This window comes from Diceros bicornis, chromosome 20 (assembly GCF_020826845.1).
Source record: "Diceros bicornis minor isolate mBicDic1 chromosome 20, mDicBic1.mat.cur, whole genome shotgun sequence".
In the NCBI taxonomy this organism is placed as follows: domain Eukaryota; kingdom Metazoa; phylum Chordata; class Mammalia; order Perissodactyla; family Rhinocerotidae; genus Diceros; species Diceros bicornis.
In genome coordinates, this window is record NC_080759.1 from 11,929,260 (window position 1) to 11,948,543 (window position 19,284).

General features: G+C 36.1%; 1 protein-coding gene across 3 annotated transcripts in view; it reads right to left on the bottom strand.

Moving 5' to 3' along the window:
• Nucleotides 1–19,284, bottom strand: part of CWC27 (CWC27 spliceosome associated cyclophilin) — a 220,084-nt gene that overhangs the window by 20,714 nt on the left and 180,086 nt on the right. For 2 of the 3 annotated variants that reach the window (XM_058563996.1, XM_058563997.1), the window contains exon 13: nt 18,156–18,259. In XM_058563996.1, the coding sequence (XP_058419979.1) occupies nt 18,156–18,259 (104 nt within the window). Of the gene's footprint in view, nt 1–265; nt 415–18,155; nt 18,260–19,284 lie in introns of all 3 variants that reach the window. The other variant, XM_058563995.1, reaches the window with a different exon arrangement.

Here is a 19,284-nt window from a genome sequence, read left to right on the forward strand (position 1 = left end):
CACTGGCAAATTCGACCGACTATTTAAAGAAGAAATAACACCACTTCTATATAATCTTTTTTTCAGAAAACAGAAGAGGAGGAAACATTTCCCAACACATTTTATGAGGCCAGCATTACCCTGATACCCCTAGCAGACAAAAATAGCAGAAGATGAAAAAACTATAAACCAGTATCCCTCGAACATAGACATAGGTATTGTTGTTAGTGCTGTCCAATTGATTCCTACTCCCAGCAACCGTGTGTACAGCAGAGCAGAACCTTACCTGGTCTTTTTGCACCATCCTCTAACCTTCTTGCTGCTATATCAGACAATGCGCTGCTGCTATTCATAGGGTTTTCATGGCCAATTTTTTCAGAAGTGAGTGGCAGGTCCTTCTTCCTAGTCTGTCTAGTCTGGAAGCTCTGCTGAAACCTGCCCACCATAGGTGACACTGCTGGTATTTGAAATACTGGTAGCATAGCTTTTAGCACCACAGCAACATGCAGCCACCACAGTATAACTGACAGATGGGTGATGTGGTTCCCTGACCAGGAAACGAACCCAGGCTGTAGCGGTGAGAGGGCTGAATCTTAACCAATAGATCACTAGGGCTGGCTGCCCAGACACAGATATCCTCCACAAAATATTAGCAAATTTAATCCAGCAAAAAGTAAAAAGGAAAATATACCATGACCAAGTGAGTTTATAATGTGACTGCAAGGCTAGTTCAAGATTTGAAAAATCAATGAGTATAATCTACACTATTAACAGTTAAAGAAGAAAAATGACATGATCATATCAATTAATGCAGAAAAGTATTTGACAAAATTTAACATCATCCATGTTAAAAACTCTCAGCAAACTAGAAGTTGAAGGGAACTTCCTAAGCATGATAAAGGGCATCTACAAAAAAACCTCCATATTAACATTGTACTTAACAATGAAAGACTGAATACTATTCTCCAACGATTGGAAACGAGGGAAGAATGCCCACTCTGACCACTCCTAATCTTCATACTGGAAGTCTTAGCTAGTGTAATAGGGCAAAAAAGAAATAAAAGGCCTACGGATTGGAAAGGAAGAAATAAAATGGTCTGTATTTACAGACAACATCATTATCTATGTAGAAAATCCAAGGAATCTTCAAACAAAACAAAACAAAAAATAAAAACAAAAACTCCCCCAAAAACCTAACCCCAAAAGCTCCTAGAATAGACAAGTGAGTTGAGCAAGGTTGCAGGATATGAGGTCAACATTTCAACATACAAAAATTAATCATATTTCTATGATGAACAATAGGGAACCAAAATGTAAAAAAAACCCCATTTACAATAGCTCCAAAAAAAGAGAAAAATACTCAAATATAAATCAAATGAAACATGTACAGGAAATGTATGCTGAAAACTACAAAATGCTGATGAAACAAAGGAAGGGAGACCTAAACAAATGGGGAGACATACGTGTTTATGAGTCGAAAACTCAACATCATAAAGCTGTCAAGTCTTCACAGATTGATTAATAAACTTAATGAAATTCAAATAAAAACTCAACCAGAAATTTTTTGATACAGATAAACTAATTATAAAATTTATATGGCAAGGCAAAAGAACTAGAATAGCCAAAACAAGTCCGAAAAAAGAAGAATAAAGTTAGAGGAAACATACTACCTGACTTGAAAACTATAAAGTTATAGTGATCAAGATAGTGTGGTATTGGTGAAAGAATAAACACGTAGATTAATGGAACAGAATAGAAAGTCCAGGAAAAAGCCAACACAAATATAGGCAACTAATCTTTGACAAAGTTGCAAAGGCAGTTGAGTGGAGAAAGGATAGTGTTTATTAATAAACGGTATTGGAACAACTGGACAGCCATGGGAAGAAAATGAACCCCGACCTAAACTTCATACCTGATATAAAAATTTACTCAAAATGGATAACAGATCTAAATGTAAAATTATAAAACATTTAACACAAAAATTAGGGGAAAATCTATGTGACCTTAGGTTAGGCAAGGAGTTCTTAGACATGACCCCAAAAGCATGATTCATGAAAGAAAAATAAATCAATAAACTGGACTACATTAATATTAAATTTTTTTAACTCAGTGAAAGATGCTTTTAATAAAATAAAAATAATAAATAAAATAAAAAGTAAAAAATAATAAAATTTCAAAAAGCACTACAGTGTGGGAGAAAATATTTGCAAATCACATATCCAATAAAATACTTGTATCTAGATTATATAGAGAACTCTCAAAACTCAACAGTATGAAAAGAAACAACCTAATTAAAAAATGGGCAAAAGATTTAGACACTTCCCCAAAAGAAAATAGGGAAGGCAAACACATGATAGATTAAAAATTACTATTGAATGTTAGCTCAAAGCGGGTGTTCTTTAGCAAAAAGAGGAGGAGTGGCATGGATGTTAGCTCAGGGCTGATCTTCCGCACCAAAAAAAAAAAAAATTACTACTCATTGCTCACTGTAACAAGTGAAACCACCGAAAGACATTTAAATGAAAAGTTAATTACATCTTCTCACCATGCCCTTTTGTTCCTACTATCCCCAACCCCCATCTCCAACAACTCAATGGTAACAATGTGGTATGTATGCAAGCACTCTTTCCCTCAGGGGAGATCTTGATGCCCACAAAATCAACAAATATTTTTTGAGAGCCTATTGTATGCCAGGTACTAGATGAGGTACTATATGCACCAAAAAGCAACAAATTATTTAACTTAACTGTGCCTCAGTTCCCTCATGTGTAAAATGAGGATATTAATACCTATTCCATTGAGTTACTGGGCTGATCAAATGAGTTAAAACTTATAAAGTACTTAGAACTAATAAGACATTATTATTACAATAATCTTTTTGGAGAGACTAGGCACAAATAGACATAATATAACAACTTAAAAACTATAAATACAGTAAATATTATCAATATCCAAATGATATCTAAACTTCTAGAAACAAGGAGAACACTCTCTGTGAGGGGATTACAGAAATGAGGCATGAAAAATGGCTAGCATTTTGCTATGTGACAAGCCAGGGCAGAAGAAAGGGGGACTTTAGGCAAAGAAAACAGTTATGAGCAAATATTTGTCGGTGGGAAGGTACAAAGCGTGACTAATGGACAATGCACGGACAAGAAAGGCATCTTGGAGGAAGTAATATCAAAGCTAAAACCCAAAGAAAAAGTAAGCACTGGCCAGGAGAATCAAGGAGAAGGAGGGAGGGGAAGGGGGAGGTATTCCAGGTAAAGAGGCAGCATGTGCAAAGGCCCGAAAGAGAAGAGGATATAATGAGTTTGTGCAAATACAGGTACTTCAATATGACTTCAACATGATGGATGACAGCAAAGAAAGCAGAGGCTTTGATTTTGTAGGGCCTTGTAAACCAAGCTAAAGGGATTAGATTTTATCCTGAAGGCAAAGAGAAATCAAAGAAATGTTTTTTAAGAAGAGTAGTAAGATCTAATTTGTGTTAGAAAACTCAACTGCACAGTGGTGAAGGGACTAGAAAGGAGCATGACTGGAAGCAAGGAGATCAGTTAGGAAGCCGTCACAGTAATCCAAGAGACGACGGTGGCTTGAAGTAAAGCGGTAGCAGTGTGGATGGAAAGGAATGGTTGTATTTGGGTAAAAGAAGAAGGCATAATGACAGTTTAAGTGACAAATTAGGTGTGGACAAGTGAGAGAGGACTTAAAGATGACATCCAGGTGTTTGGCTTGAATAACTGGGTGAATTGTGGTGTATTTTAAAAAACAGAGAATGCAGAAAGAGCAAGTCTAGGGTTGATAAGTGCAAATATGTGCATACTGTGTTTAGGAGACATAAAAGTGCTTAGGAGACATCCAAATAGAGATGCTTAGTAGGAAGCTGAATACTTGGCTGTATAGTTTAGCAAAGAAATTTATGTTGGAGATAGAAATTTGGCAGGGAACTGCTTCAGTGTATAGATAACTGCATAGGTAACTAAAGGAGGGGAAGATCACTCAGTGAGGGTAGAGTGGATGAGGTCACCAAAGGAAGAAGTGTGAGGTTCAAGAAGAGATGAACTCTAACATTAAAGTGGGGGAGAAGAAGAGTATTCAGTGATGGGTCCTGGGAAGATGTGGCTAGAGAGACAGGAGGAAACTCGGGTCAGGTTGGTGTTATAGAAGCCAAAGGAAGAAAATATTCTAAATATTTTATTAGAAAATATTCTAATAAAAATATTCTAAATATTTTATCAGAAAATATTCTAATAAAAATATTCTAAGGAGGAAGGGGTGATCTATTAATATGATTTCTAAACTGAACTGTGTCTCTGGCTTGAGAAGCATCCTCTGGATTTTAAATGAGAATGGTGTTCATAACACTGGTGAGAGATCTATCAGAATAGCAGTGGTGCAGTGAAGGGGATGTGTGCAAGTCAGCAGAGAGAGTGAGGGAAGAAAGCATCATACAATTCTGCCCAGAAGACCAGGGAGAAGGATAAGAAGAGGTTTTGTTCTTGTTTTCTGACTGGAGAGAGATTTCAACATGTCTAAATGATAATGAGGAGAAGTCAATGAAAGGGAGAAAGACACAGGAGAAAGAGGGGATAATTGACGAAGCAAGATCCCTAAGCAGAGAAAACGTAAGGAATCAGCAGTATAGGAGAGATATTCATATTTACTGGAACAGGAAGTAAGGAGAAAAGAATAGATACAGATGATTACCTGAAAAAATATTAGAATTAACAAGGGAATTTTAAAAAATGGCCATACAAAACAAAAAATAATTCACTAGCTTTCCTAGATCCCAGAAATCACCAACTACAAAATGTATTACAAAAAGTAGTTCACAATAGCACCAAAAAGTGTAGAGTGCCTGGGAATAAATCTAATGAAAATGTATAAGACTTTAATTCGGGAAATTATATGACTTTTCTTTAAAATTATTAGAAGAGGGGCCAGCCCCGTGGCTTAGTGGTTAAGTGCGTGTGCTCCGCTACTGGCGGCCCGGGTTCGGATCCCGGGCGCGCACCAATGCACCGCTTCTCTGGCCATGCTGAGGCCGCGTCCCACATACAGCAACCAGAAGGATGTGCAACTATGATGTACAACTATCTACTGGGGCTTTGGGGAGAAAAAGGAAAAAAAAAGGGGGAGGTTTGGGAATAGATGTTAGCTGAGGGCCAGTCTTCCTCAGCAAAAAGAGGAGGATTGGCATGGATGTTAGCTCAGGGCTGATCTTCCTCAGGAAAAAAAAATAAAATTATTAGAAGAAAATAGTTGATATCCTTATAATCTTGGAGACAGATGATATTTTTATAACCTTGGAGATAGTAAAGGCCTTCTTAAATGAGATATAAAAAACCAAAAACCATAAAGAAACAGGATGATAAATCCAACTAAACAAAAATTCAAATCAAACTAAATAAAAATTTAGCCACAGAAGTGCACACAGACAGCCAAGGCCCTCACAGCTGCTTGTGGGCCAGGAAATGGCCCTATCTCCAGTCATTGGCCTGCACCACTGGGTGCACTTACAGCTAACTGCTCCAGCTGTGCATCTGTAAGCCCCCAGCCCAACTCCCAATACCAGCTTCTATTGCCATGTGCCTGTGATAAGATCCTGCAGCCGCGGTAGTACACACTGACAGCCAGGGCACCCACAGCTGTCAGTGTGCCTGCAAGTGGCCCAGGCCCCTGGTGCTGACCCTGGCCCTTACCACTCTGCATATGTCTGCAACTGGTCCCTGCCACTGAACAGGCACCTGCAGCTCACCCCTCCAGCTGAGTGTATGCACACCACTGGCTCAAGCCACCACTGCTGCCTGCCCGAGTCCCCAGCTGCTGGATCTGGAAGTGCTGCTGAGGATCCCACCAGCGTTTGCAGATATTGTGGATGACCCACAGTGCTCATCAAGGACCACATAGTTGTTGATGCTGTGGATCCCAGCGGTCTGAGCTGATGAGACATCATGCCCATCCCCCGGACCTGAAGCTACCACACACTCCTGCACTTGGTGTGCTGCAAAACTAGACCTAGGGTCACAATATGCTCCAGTGTGCCCCTATCCATGGGTGAAGGTCTTTCCTTATTGAAATCAGTCCATAAAGTCTAGAAGAGGTGACAGCTTCTTCAAATGTGCAGACACCTACACAAGGCTACAGGGAAGAATCAGGGAAACATGACACCACCAAAGCAACACCATAAACTTCCAGTAACTGACCCAAAGAAATAGAGATATGGGAATTTCCTGATACAGAATTCAAAATAATTGTCCTGAAGGTGCTTAGATAGCTACAAGAGAACTCAGATAAACAATTTAACACAATCAGAAAAATAATAAAAGAACAAAATGAGAAGTTCAACAAAGAGATACAAAACATAAAAAAGAACCAAACAGAAATTTTGGAGCTAGAGAATACAATGACTGAATTGAAGAATTCAATAGAGAGCTTCAACAGCAGACTGGACCAAGTAGAAGAAGGAATTAGTGAGCTCAAAGACAGAGCATTTGAAATTATCCAGTCAGAGGAAAAAAAGGAAAATGAAAAGAAATGAAGAAAGACTACTGGACTTACAGTACACAATTAAAAAATATAATCTGTGCATCACTGGAGTTTCAGAAGGAGAAGAGAGGGACAAAGGAGCAGAAAGCTTACTTAGAGAAATAATGGCTGAAAACTTCCCAAACCTGGGGAGAGATTTGGACATCCAAGTTCATGAATAGGTCACTCCATAATTTCAATCCAAAATGATCTTCCCTAAGACACATTATAATAAAACTGTCTAATATCAAAGACAGTGATAAAACTTTAAATGCAGCAAGAGAAAAAAAATCTCTTTCATACAAGGGAACCCCCATAAGGCTATCAGTGGATTTGCCAGCAGAAATCTTGCAGGCCAGGAGACAGTGAGATGTTATATTCAAAATGCTAAAAGAAGGAAACTGCCAACCAAGAATATTCTATCCAGCAAAGTCGTCCTTCAGAAATGAAGGTGAGATAAAGACTTTCCCAAACAAACAAAAGCTGAAGGAGTTCATCACCATAAAACCTGCATTACAAGAACTGCTGAAAGGAGTTCTTCAAGCTTAAAGAAAAGGACGCTAATTAGTAACATGAAAACATATGAAAATTTACAACACACTGATAAAGGAAGGTATATGGTTAGATTCAGAATACTCTAATATTGTAATATGGTGGTGTGTTAACCACTTAAATCTATAAAGGTTAAAGGACAAAAGTATTAAAATCAGTTATAGCTACAATAATTTGTTAATAACTATACCATATAAAATGATGTAAATTATGACATCAAAAATATAAAAATATTTGTGGGGAGTAAAAAGGTGAAGATTTTGTATCTGATCAAAGTTAAGTTGTTATCAGCTTATAATAGATTGTTATATCTATGAAATGTTTCAAGTAAGCCTCAGGGTAACCACAACACAAAAACCTATAGGAGATACACACAAGATAAAGAGAAGGGAATCAAAGTATACCACTATGGGAAATCATCAATTCACAAAGGAAAACAGTAAGAAAGGAACAAGAGAAATACAAACAGCCAGAAAACAATTAACAAGATGGCAACAGTAAGTTCTTACCTATCCATTATTACTTTAAATGTAAATGGATTAAATTCTCCAATCAAAAGGCACAGAATTGCTGAATGGAAAAAAAAAAAGCAAGATTCAGCTATATAGATCTTCCTTGACTTATGACAGGGTTACATCCCAATAAAGCCATCATAAGTTGAAAGTGCATTTAATATACCTAACCTACCAAACATCATAGCTTTGCCTAGCCTACCTTAAACATGCTCAGAACACATACATTAGCCTATAGTTGGGTAAAATCATCTAACACAAAGTCTATTTTATAATAAAGTGTGAATATCTCATGTAATTTATTGAATACTGTACTGAAAGTGAAAAACAGAATGGTTGTATGGGTACAGGATGGTTGTAAGTGTATTGGTTATTTACCTTTGTGATCGCATGGCTGACTGGGAGCTGTGGCTCTGCTGCCACTACCCAGCATCACAAAAGAGTATCATACCACATGTCATTAGTCCAGGAAAAGATCAAAATTCAAAATTTAAAGTACAGTTTCTACTGAATGCGTATCGCTTTCACACCATTGTAAAGTCAAAAAATCGTAAGTTGAACCATTGTAAGGCAGGAACCATCTGTATGCTGCCTAAAAGAAACTTGTTTCAGCTTCAAGGACACACATAGGTTCACAGTGAAGTGACAGAAAAAGACATTCCACACAGATGAAAATGAAAAGAGAACAGGGATAGCTATACTTACATCAGACAAAATAGACTTTAAGTCAAAAATGATAACAAGAGACAAAGAATTCATTATATAATGATAAAGAGGTCAATTTATCAACAGTATATAACAATTATAAATATACATGCACCCAACATCAAAGCACCTTAATATATTAAGCAAATACTAACAGATCTTAAGGGAGAAATAAACAATACATCAATAGTAGGGGACATAAAATACCCTACTTTCAACAATGGATCAATCATCCAGGCAGAAAATCAGTAAGGAAGCATTAGACTTGAACTGTACTTTAGACCATGTGGACTTAACAGACATATAGAACATTCCATCCAAAAGCAGCAAAATACACATTCTTCTCAAGTGCACATGGAACATTTTCCAGGACAGATCATATGCTAGGTCACAAAACAAGTATTAGCAAATTTAAAAACAGTGAAATCATGCCAAGTGTCTTTCCCAATCACAATGGTATGAAACTAAAAATCAAAGACAGGAGGAAAACTGGAGAATTCATAAATATGTGGAAATTAAACAACACAGTCCTGAACAACCAATGGGGTCAAGGATGAAATCAAAAGGAAAATCAAGATATATCTTGAAACAAATGAAAATGGAAACACAACATGCGAAACCTTATGGGATGCAGCAAAAGTAGTGCTAAAAGAAAGTTTATAGCAATAAATGAGTACATTAAAAAAAAAAAAGAATGATCTCAAACAACCTAACTTCACACCTCAAGGAACTAGAAAAACAAGAACAAACTAAGCCCAAAGTTAGTAGAAAGAAGATAACAAAGATCAGAGCAGAAACAAATGAAATAAAGCACTGAAAAACAATAGAAAAGATCAACAAAACCAAGAGGAAGTTTTTTGAAAAATAAAATGGACAAACATTTAACTAGACTTACCAAGAAAAAAAGAGAGAAGACTTAAATAAATAAAGTTAGAAATGAAAGAGGAGACCTTTCAACTGACACCACAGAAATACAAAGGAGCATAGAAGACTACTGTGAACAATCATATGCCAACAAATTGGACAAACTAGAAGAAATGGATAAATTCCTAGAAGCATAGAACCTACCAAGTCTAAATCATGAAGAAATAGAAAATCTGAACATATCACTAGCAAGTGAGGAGATTGAATTAGTAATTGAAAACCTCCCAACAAAGAAAAGCTCAGGACAGGTTGGCTTTGTGGGTGAATTCTACTAAACTTTTAAAGAAGAATCAATGCCAATTCTTCTCAAACTTTTCCAAAAACCTGAAGAGGAGGGAATGCTTCCAAACTCATTCTATGAGGCCAGCATTACAAAGATACCAAAGTCAGATAAGGACACTATAAGAAACAAAAACTATAGGCCAATATCCCTTATGAATATGGATGCAAAAATTCTCAACAAAATACTTGCAAAATGAATTCAACAGCACATTAAAAGCACCATATACCACGATCAAAGGGGATTATCCCTGGGATGCAAGGATGGTTCAACATACACAAATCAATAAATGTGAAACACCACATTAACAGAATGCAAGACAAAAATCATATGATCACCTCAATAGATGCAGAAAAAGCATTTGATAAAATTCAACATCCTTTCATGATAAAAACTTTCAACAAATTGTGTATGGAAGGAACATACCTCAGCATAATAAAGGCCATGTATGACAAACCCACAGGGAACATTATACTCAATGGTGAAATGTTGAAAGCTTTCCCTTTAAAATCAGGAACAAGACAAGGGTGCCCACTGTCACCATAACTATTCAACATAGTACTAGAAGTCCTAGCCAGAACAATTAGACAAGAAAAAGAAATAAATGGTACCCAAACTGGAAAGAAAGTAGTAAAATCGTCTCTGTTTGCTGATGACATGCTCTCTTATATAGAAAATTCTAAAGACTCCACCAAAAAACTGTTAGAAGTAATAAACAAATTTGGTAAAGTTTCATGATATAAAATCAATATCCAAAAATCAGTTTTGTTTCTACACACTGACAATGAACTATCTTAAAAAGAAATAAAGAAAACAATCCCATTTACAATAGCATCAAAAACAATAAAATACTTAGGAATAAATTTAACCAAGGAAGTAAAAGATCTATATACCAAAAACTATAAGACATTGATGAAAGAAATTAGAGAAGACACAAATAAATGGAAAGATATTGCATGTTCATGGACTGAAAGAGCTAATATTGTTAAAATGTCCATACCACCCAAGGCTGTATATAGTTTCAATACAATTCCTATTAAAATTCCAATGGCATTTTTCACAGAAATAGAAAAAAAATCCTAAAATTCGTATGGACCCACAAAAGACCCTGAACAGCCAAAGCAATCATGAGAAAGAAGAACAAAGCTGGGAGGCATCACATTTCCTGATTTCAAACTATGTAACAAAGCTATAGTATGGTACTGGCATAAAAACAGACACATAGACCCATAGAATAGAATTGATAGCCCAGATACAAACCCACGCATTTATGGTCACCTAATATTTGACAAGAGAGCCAAGAATACTCAATGAAGAAAGGATAGTCTCTTCAATAAATGGTGCTGGGAAAACTGGATATTCACATGTAAAAGAATGCAATTAGACCCCTATCTTACACTACTCACAAAAATTAACTCGAAATGATTAAGGACTTAAACATAAGACTGAAACTGTAAAACTCCCAAAAGAAAACATGGAAAAAGCTCCTTGACATTGGCCTTGGCAATGGTTTTTTTGGATATGACACCAAAAGCACAAGCAACAAAAGCAAAAATAAACAAATGGGACTACATCTAAAACTAAAAAGAAACAATCAACGAAATGAAAAGGCAACCTATGGAATGGGAGAATATATTAGTAAACCATATATCTGATAAGGGGTTAGTATCCAAAATACATAAGGAACTCATACAACTCAAAAGCAAAAAAACAAACAATCTGATTAAAATATGGGCAGAGGATCTGAACAGACGTTTCACCAAATACATACAAATGGCCAAGAAGTACATGAAAAGGTGCTCAACATCACTAATCCTCAGGAATGCAAACCAAACCACAGTGAAATATCACCTTACATCTGTTAGAATGGCTATTATCAAAAAGAGAAGAGATAACAAATACTGGCAAGGATGTGGAGAAAAGGGAACTCTTGTGCACTGCTGGTGGGAATGTAAATTGGTGCAGCCACTATGGAAAGAGTATGGAGATTTCTCAAGAAATTAAAAATAGAACCACCAATCCCAAATAGAACCAGCAATCCCACTTCTGGGTATGTATCTGAAGGAAATGAAACCACTATCTGGAAGAGATATCTGTACTCCCATGTTTATTGCAGCATTAATCACAATAGCCAAGACATTGACACAATCTAAGTGTCCATCGATGGACGAATGGAGAAAGAAAATGTGATATACATATATATATACACACACATATATAGAATGCAATATTATTCAGCCATAAACAAGAGAAATCCTGACATTTATGACATGAATGGACCTTGAGGGCATTATGCTAAGTGAAATAAGCCAGACAGAGAAAGACAAATACTATATGATCTCACTTATACGTGGAATCTAAAAACATTGAACTCATAGAAACAGAGAGTAAAATGGTGCTTGCCAGGGGCTGCACAGTGGGGAAATGCGGAGATGTTGGTCAAACGGTATAAACTTTCAGTTATAAAATCAATAAGTTTCGGGGGGTACAGCATGGTGACTATAGTTAACAATACTATATTGTATACTTGAAAGTTGCTATGAGAGTAGGGCTTTAATGTCCTCACCGTAACAACAAAATGGTAATTATGTGAGGTGAAGGTTGCATTAACTAACCTTATTGTGGTAAACATTCCACAATATATATGTGTATCAAATCATATCGTAAACTTTAAACTTACACAATGTAATATGTTAATATTTCAATATAATTGAGCTTGAAAAAAAAGGCAAACAAGAATAATTAAATCAAATGCCATGCCACAGACCATTCTAAAATAGGTAAGGGCTAGTAAGGGGTTGCTGTGGGAGTGGTAAGAGTTGTGTTGTAGCAGGTCTAGGCCAATGGTGCTGGGCACATTTAATTCAGAAAGCACTACTTTGGTACCACTTGAGAATAAGGATCATAAACTGGGACCTGGAATAAGCTTCCCAGGACCTATACATTAGATCATAACCTCTGATAAATAAGGACCATCATGCCACACACAATGACTACAGATGCTACAGCCCAGCAGTTCTCAAAGTGTGACTTGGGGGCCGGCCCTGTGGCATAGCGGTTAAGAGCTCGCGCTCCACTACTGGTGGCCCGGGCCCGGATCCCGGGCGTGCACCGATGCACCACTTGTCAGGCCATGCTGTGGTGGTGTCCCATATAAAGTGGAGAAGATGGGCACAGATGTTAGGCCAGGGCCAGTATTCCTCAGCAAAAAGAGGTGGATTGGCATGGATGTTAGCTCAGGGCTGATCTTCTTCACACACACACACACACACACACACACACACACACACACACACAAAGTGTGACTTGGGGATCCCTATGTCTGCAATGTCAAAACTATGGTATGAATACTAAGATATTACTTGTCTTTTTCATTCTTATCCTCTCATGAGTGTACAGTGCAATTTTTCAGAGAATACATGATGTGTGGGATCAAAACAGAATGAATGCAGAAACAGATATGAGAATCCAGCTGCTCCTGTTATGCCAGACAATAGAAATACGCAAAGAAAAGTAAATCAATGCCACTCTTCTCACTAAATTTTCTGCTTTGAAAATATATTCTTCATAAAAGCGTTAACATGTAACAGGTTCATTATTGTTATTTTTAAGTGATTTAAAATTTCTTATTTAATTTCTAATAAGGTAAATATCAATAGATATATTCCACATACACAAAAGCTATTTGGGATCCTCAAATATTTTTAAGAGTATAAAGGAGTCCAGAGACCAATAGTTTAAGGCCTACTGCCCTAGCTAACACTAAAGGGTAAAGAAGATCTCCTACTTGGTTAACCTGGGCTTTCATTATTCTCACAGTCTCCATCCATCCTTACAGCCATATTTGTGTTTGTCTATAACAACTTGTTACCCATGCCTGGCAATGTCCTGCTTGAATGAAGTGGGGACTACAATGAAAATATTCATTTGTTGTCACAGCATCCTTTACTCAATACATAACTGTACCATATACAAATTACAGTATGTATTACATAAAAGAGGTGTTTAAAGCTTTGCTAATATAAGCAATGAGATAAAGCTATGTCCTTTACTGGTATCTTATGAAGTCTGAATGGATCTAACAATCCATAATCTTTTTTTCACACCTGCATTATTAAATTTTAGATATTCAGACAACTGGTATTTGTTGCTTCTGTGCTATGCTAACTCCAGAAGAATGCTTGAAAATATCTTCATGTTAAATCTTGGTTCTCAGAACTCCAGTCTCTAGCAGAAACAAACTGTCTGACTGATGGACAAAACTGGTTTTTAAAGAAAGCCATGGTGCAGTAATAAAACTGAAAAAAAAAAATCTAGATCCAAAAGTTCTAACCCAAGGATTATCTTAGAAGGAGAGTTTTTCAGAACCAAGAACAACACTACTTAGAGCTGAGCATCCTGAGAAAAGGAGTCACGTTGAAATTTATACCAGTTTTTATTAAAAACAGAAGCAAACTAGACTGTGTTTGTATTTTTTAAAAGTTTACAAGAGCAAAGCATTTCTTCTAAAATGTTATTCTCTCACTAAGTGTTGTAAAGTGCCTTAATTAATTCTTACGATTCTAATAGCCCTAAAAGCAAGTCATAAAAATATTTACTTGGGAGTATAAATTGGAATGACATTTTGAAAGGACCATTTGAAAATATTTAGCAGAAGCCTAACATGCATACCTACTGACTAAGCTTCCAGTTTTAGAAATTTATCCTGAGAAAACTGGCAATGACACAGATACAAGGATGTTCATTACAGTGTGGTGTATAATAATAAAAACTGGAATGAGCCTAAATATGTAACATCACGGGGCTGATCAAGTAGACTATCGTTCATGATATAATGGAATACTATGTGGCCATAATACAAAATATAAAAATTACATCCTAAAATTATGTATGGCAAGGAAAAGTATTCACTATATATTGCTAAGGGAAAAAAACAAGTTATAAAACTGAGTATTACATGATCTTATTTCCGGTTAAATTATGTACATGCGTAAAAATATCTGGAAGGGTATACATGTATAAATTAATAGTATTTGCTGTTGAGTTTGGGATTACAGGTGATTTATTTATTTTATTTTATTTATTTACTTCTTTTGAGGGGTCTGTACTCTGGTTTTCTACAGTGAACATCTTTTCCTTATATAATAAAAATGATCATTAAAATATTTACTTGAGGCAACCATGCAGTTGTTAGTGTTTTCCTATTCTTATAAAACCGAATACTGTATGTCCTATGGGAAAGTGGTGGAGGGGAGAGAGAGAGAGGAAGAGAAAGAGGGAGAAAGGCAGATAGACATTTATATTGATTATTATTTTATCATGTATATTTGTTGTGAAGTTTTAAGTTAACCTTAGATTTAACAATCTGTAAAGAATTTTCAATGGAACATAGTTGTGAATAGTTAGTGTTCACAAGATCGCAGTCTACCCTCATAGATTTAATTTCTTTCCTCTCCTTGGAATGCCGATTTTTTTTGTGTAAGGAGCAGGTGGCTTTCTTTTTTTACGTCTCTCCCCTGCCTTGTCAGACACAGCTCTCTCAAAACTTTTTTGGGAGCTAACCAAGCTTTATCTAACCAAATCGAAAATGGCATATGGACTTCATCCACATGGTCATACGAATCCTTTGGCTGATGATTCCTGCCAGGTATTTAATCGGTTTTAAAAAATCCATGCTTGAAGAAGGATTCTATAGCTATAAGAGTGTGATGCTCTGGGACAAAGAAAGTAGTGGCAGAGAGGCTACTTTAGCTGTGACACTAGAATATGGTGCACATCACTGCCACCAAATATTGGCAATATGTAGCCCAACAAAGGAAGAATCCTAATAATTTTGAGTGAAAAATTTCTATTATGCATAGCTTAGGTTTACTAATAACACTTCCTTAAATGCCTTGTTGGAAATCTGGGAATAATTATCAAACACCATATACAGTGTTTACAATAGAATCTTATTTCTTTTCTTTCTCTGCTCCCCCTCTTTTTTTTTTTTTTGCATAAAAACTAGAATGCTGCTGATTGGTACCCAAATGTCTGTTGTATACCATGCCAATACAGCAGCTCAGCCAAAAATGCGAGAAGAAGAGTTTGCCAAGTAAAAGAAAACATAACAAATTGGTAATGGTTTCTATCTTGACAGAAAATGAAAATGATCCCTCAATGTGTGGTCACTCATGCGGACACATAAAAATGTCTTAGAAGCAATCATTTTACCTCAGATAACAGACCCTGACAGTGTAGTACAGCATTGGCTGACTTTCACTTCTTAGAAAAGCAGCAACCGTGACCTACAAAATAGTCTGGGAACCATGTAATTTATGCATAACACACATGCACATGCCATGCACTCATAATATTTGCTATAAATCATTTTGAATACAAGACTTCTTTTCTGAGTGAAATATATTTTATGAGAGATGATCTATATCACCAGGCACTTGATAAAGCTAAACTGGTTTATTTATGAACAGACATGACGTTGTTGCTCATCAGGTTACAAAATTTCAGTAGTCTATATTGCAATAAAAAGGCATTATATAAGGGCTCCATGTATTCTATATGATTCCTTATGGTGCCTTGAACACTAAAGGTATTTTATTAGATATTAGATAAAACAAATACAAAAAATGTGTAGGTACATAGTGTACATTTCTGACTTTCTGTTTAGGAGACGGCAATTGAAAACAGAAATGTAACACTTGAAGACTTGGTAATGGTTCCTTTAACTTATTTTCCCTTCCTTTACCACTTATTTTTGTTCCCCAGATGGAGAACTGGCCAACGTCATTGACCAGTGATTTTTTTCCCCCATCTGGTGAAATTTTTCCATTTATTTAACTTTCTAATGAGGATGGTAGAATATTGATTGTGCTGTGAAATCATATCAAAAATAATAATGACACTTTTAAAAACTCTAATTGATATCTGAAGCTAATGAAGAATTCAAAATGAGAGAATATTGAACCAAGGGACTAGGAAGAACCTGGGGAAGTTAAATGGTCTTGCCAAGTTGAAAGTAAATTTGAATCCTGTGGGTTATGAGTTTCAAATGAAACTTCTGGGTTTAAATTTGTTGGTGACTTTCCTGTTCAATAAAAAAGGACTTAAATGGCTTATAAAAAGGTTAAAAAAACTTATTGGGCATCAAATCACTTTTACAAACACCATCTTGATGAGTTAAGTGTAAATGAATCAGAAACACATGGATCATATTTCCTTAAAAAAGGCATATGGATTCAAAAATAAGGGGAAGAGGACTTGGCAAAACATTTTTTTGTGTGGTGGCTGAACCCAAAACATTTGAAAGATATTTTGAGACATTCAAGGAATCCAAAATAAAACTAAACCTGTCCAGTCATAAAAAACAGAAAGTTCTTCTATGCAATGTGCATTTATCTCTATGGGTCAATCAACACTCACTGAGCCTTCACTTTTGGCACAAGGCTACGGGAGGAGCCGGCTTCTGCCTTTAAGCAACTATGAATTTAAGTATAAACAAATATAGATAAGTAATAAAAACCTATTAAAAGAGACCTAGAGTTTTACAAAAAATTGGCATCATAACCCAGATCATGCAGAAACTATATACTGAGAAATAGACAAGTGCTTTCAGGGTCCTAGGCTAGTGGGATTCATTCCATTGAAATCATCATGCCCTCAGTCCTTTTGATTAAATTTATATATAGTTGCAGAGTCTTACTTGCTTAAATGTTTTCTTAATAAGTGTTTTTATGTCTTTTTTAATGTGTCTCCCAGCCCTCTTTCCTCCACCCTCTAGATTTGTGAGTGCTCAACAAATCTTGCTGACTGGTTTCCTGGAGGCTGGGAGTGTGGAACAGAGTTTTGAAACAGGGGAGAGACGCTGTTTGGCAGAGAGGAATGAGGCTATGATTCTGGGTTAGGGTAATGGCACATGTGACAGTTCAGAGGCTCCAGAGGGTGAGTCATGTGTAGGGGGTGACCCGCTGGCTTGCTTGCAGCCATGTGCCTGAGCCAGGGTGTAGTGGGAGGTGGAGGCAGTTAGGTGTGGGGAGGTCTAATAGACTCCATGAAGTCAACTGGAGGACAGAGGAGTGTGATAAGGGAAAGCACAGTTCTTACTCTTTTTTTTTTTTTGCCAGTATAGGCTCAAGTGCTAAGAACAGGACTGTACAAGTCATTAATTCCTTTATTTCTTATCAGTGTCCTAAAAAGCTGAAAAATATCCAAAGATAAAAATAAGTTAACTATGTATGTATTGCTAGGATCCTGTAGGTCATAAATTTGAAGAGGACCTTAGCAGGATTATGAAATAGATTAGTGAGTTCTAAAATGTTTGTGGGAAAGTGTAAAAAATTAATGATTTAGAATATTTTAAGGCTGTTTTCTAGCTGTTTAATGCGAATCTTATCTTTTCCACAATATTAGCAAGTTATTTGGGGCTGGGATAGTGTCATATATTTCTTGTGTGTTTTCCACAGGCTAGCAAAATACTGGGAGCACGCCCAACACTCAATAAATGCTTACTGACATGAAATGCAGTGAAAGGGTGCTGAGGCCCTGTAACGATGAGGGTATGATTGAAGGTAAAGTCTGAAAAAAAAAAAAAGGACGAAGTAGTGGAAATGTCCTCATAGTCCCTCTGCTCTAAGCCTATTTGTTCATGGCTAATATAAAGAAATCAAAGCCCTTACCATCCTTCATCATCTTCTACTTCTGTTTCAGACACGTCGTTTTCAGGAGTTTCCGCAATTGCTTGAGTGAGTTTGGATTTAAACTGGTTCAGCAGTGCAAGGGTCTGAAATGACAATTAGATTGCCAAGTTTTCTGGTAAGGATAAATTTAATTTTAGAAGAGACACAAATTTATTAGGAAAGAAAATATTCAAGCAGGATATAAAACACTTAGATAAATTTTTAATTTTGAAGGAAAATAACAAAACTGCTTGCAAGCTACAACAGTGATTGATATTCACAAACCCTGACATTGCCCTGTTTGCATTTGCACTGACAATTTCCCTCAGAGATATGTGACCATTTTCTGATTTGGGGAACGTAAATTTGCTTATATAGAAGATGCTTAAACTTTAAAATCATGCTTATTAATAGCTAAGTTTTTAATGTCCACAAGAAAAGGAGGTACTTCATTAAGATATGTTAAAATCAAAAACAAAAAACCAACGATGAATAGTATTTTTCATTGAACAAATTTCCAAAAATGTAATACTATCAATGTTGGGCAAGGTGAAATGAATAAACACATCAACTGTTAGAAGATGGGTAAACTGGAGTGATATCTTTAAAAAGTTGTTTATATGTATCAGAAACTTTATGGTGATCACTCCCTTTGATTCCATAATTCCAATCTTGGGAATACATGTAGAAAAATAATCTGAAACACAGAAAATGGCTTACGCAAAAGATGTGCTTTGCAGCAATATTCATACCAGTAGAAAAATGGAAATATATTAAATTTCTATCAATAAGAAACTAGATAAATTTGGTAAAAAGCAGTGAATATGCTATTACACTATTATTAAAAATTATATACATAAAGCATTACATTCTATTGTTAAATGAAAGAAGTAAGATACAAATATCATGTTGAGTATGTATTTTTTAAAAAGGGACCATTCTCCTGATTTTTGTTTGGCTCCCACACCTTTTGTGGGTAAGAAGAAACAACAAGTGTCTACAAGTTTGTAATCACATTGTCCCCTGGCTATACCTTAATGATCTACTCTAGAATTTCAGCAGAGAACAGAAGTTAGAAAAAATTTTTTTTTATTCTACAGTTTTAAAAAGTACATAATTGTGAAATGGG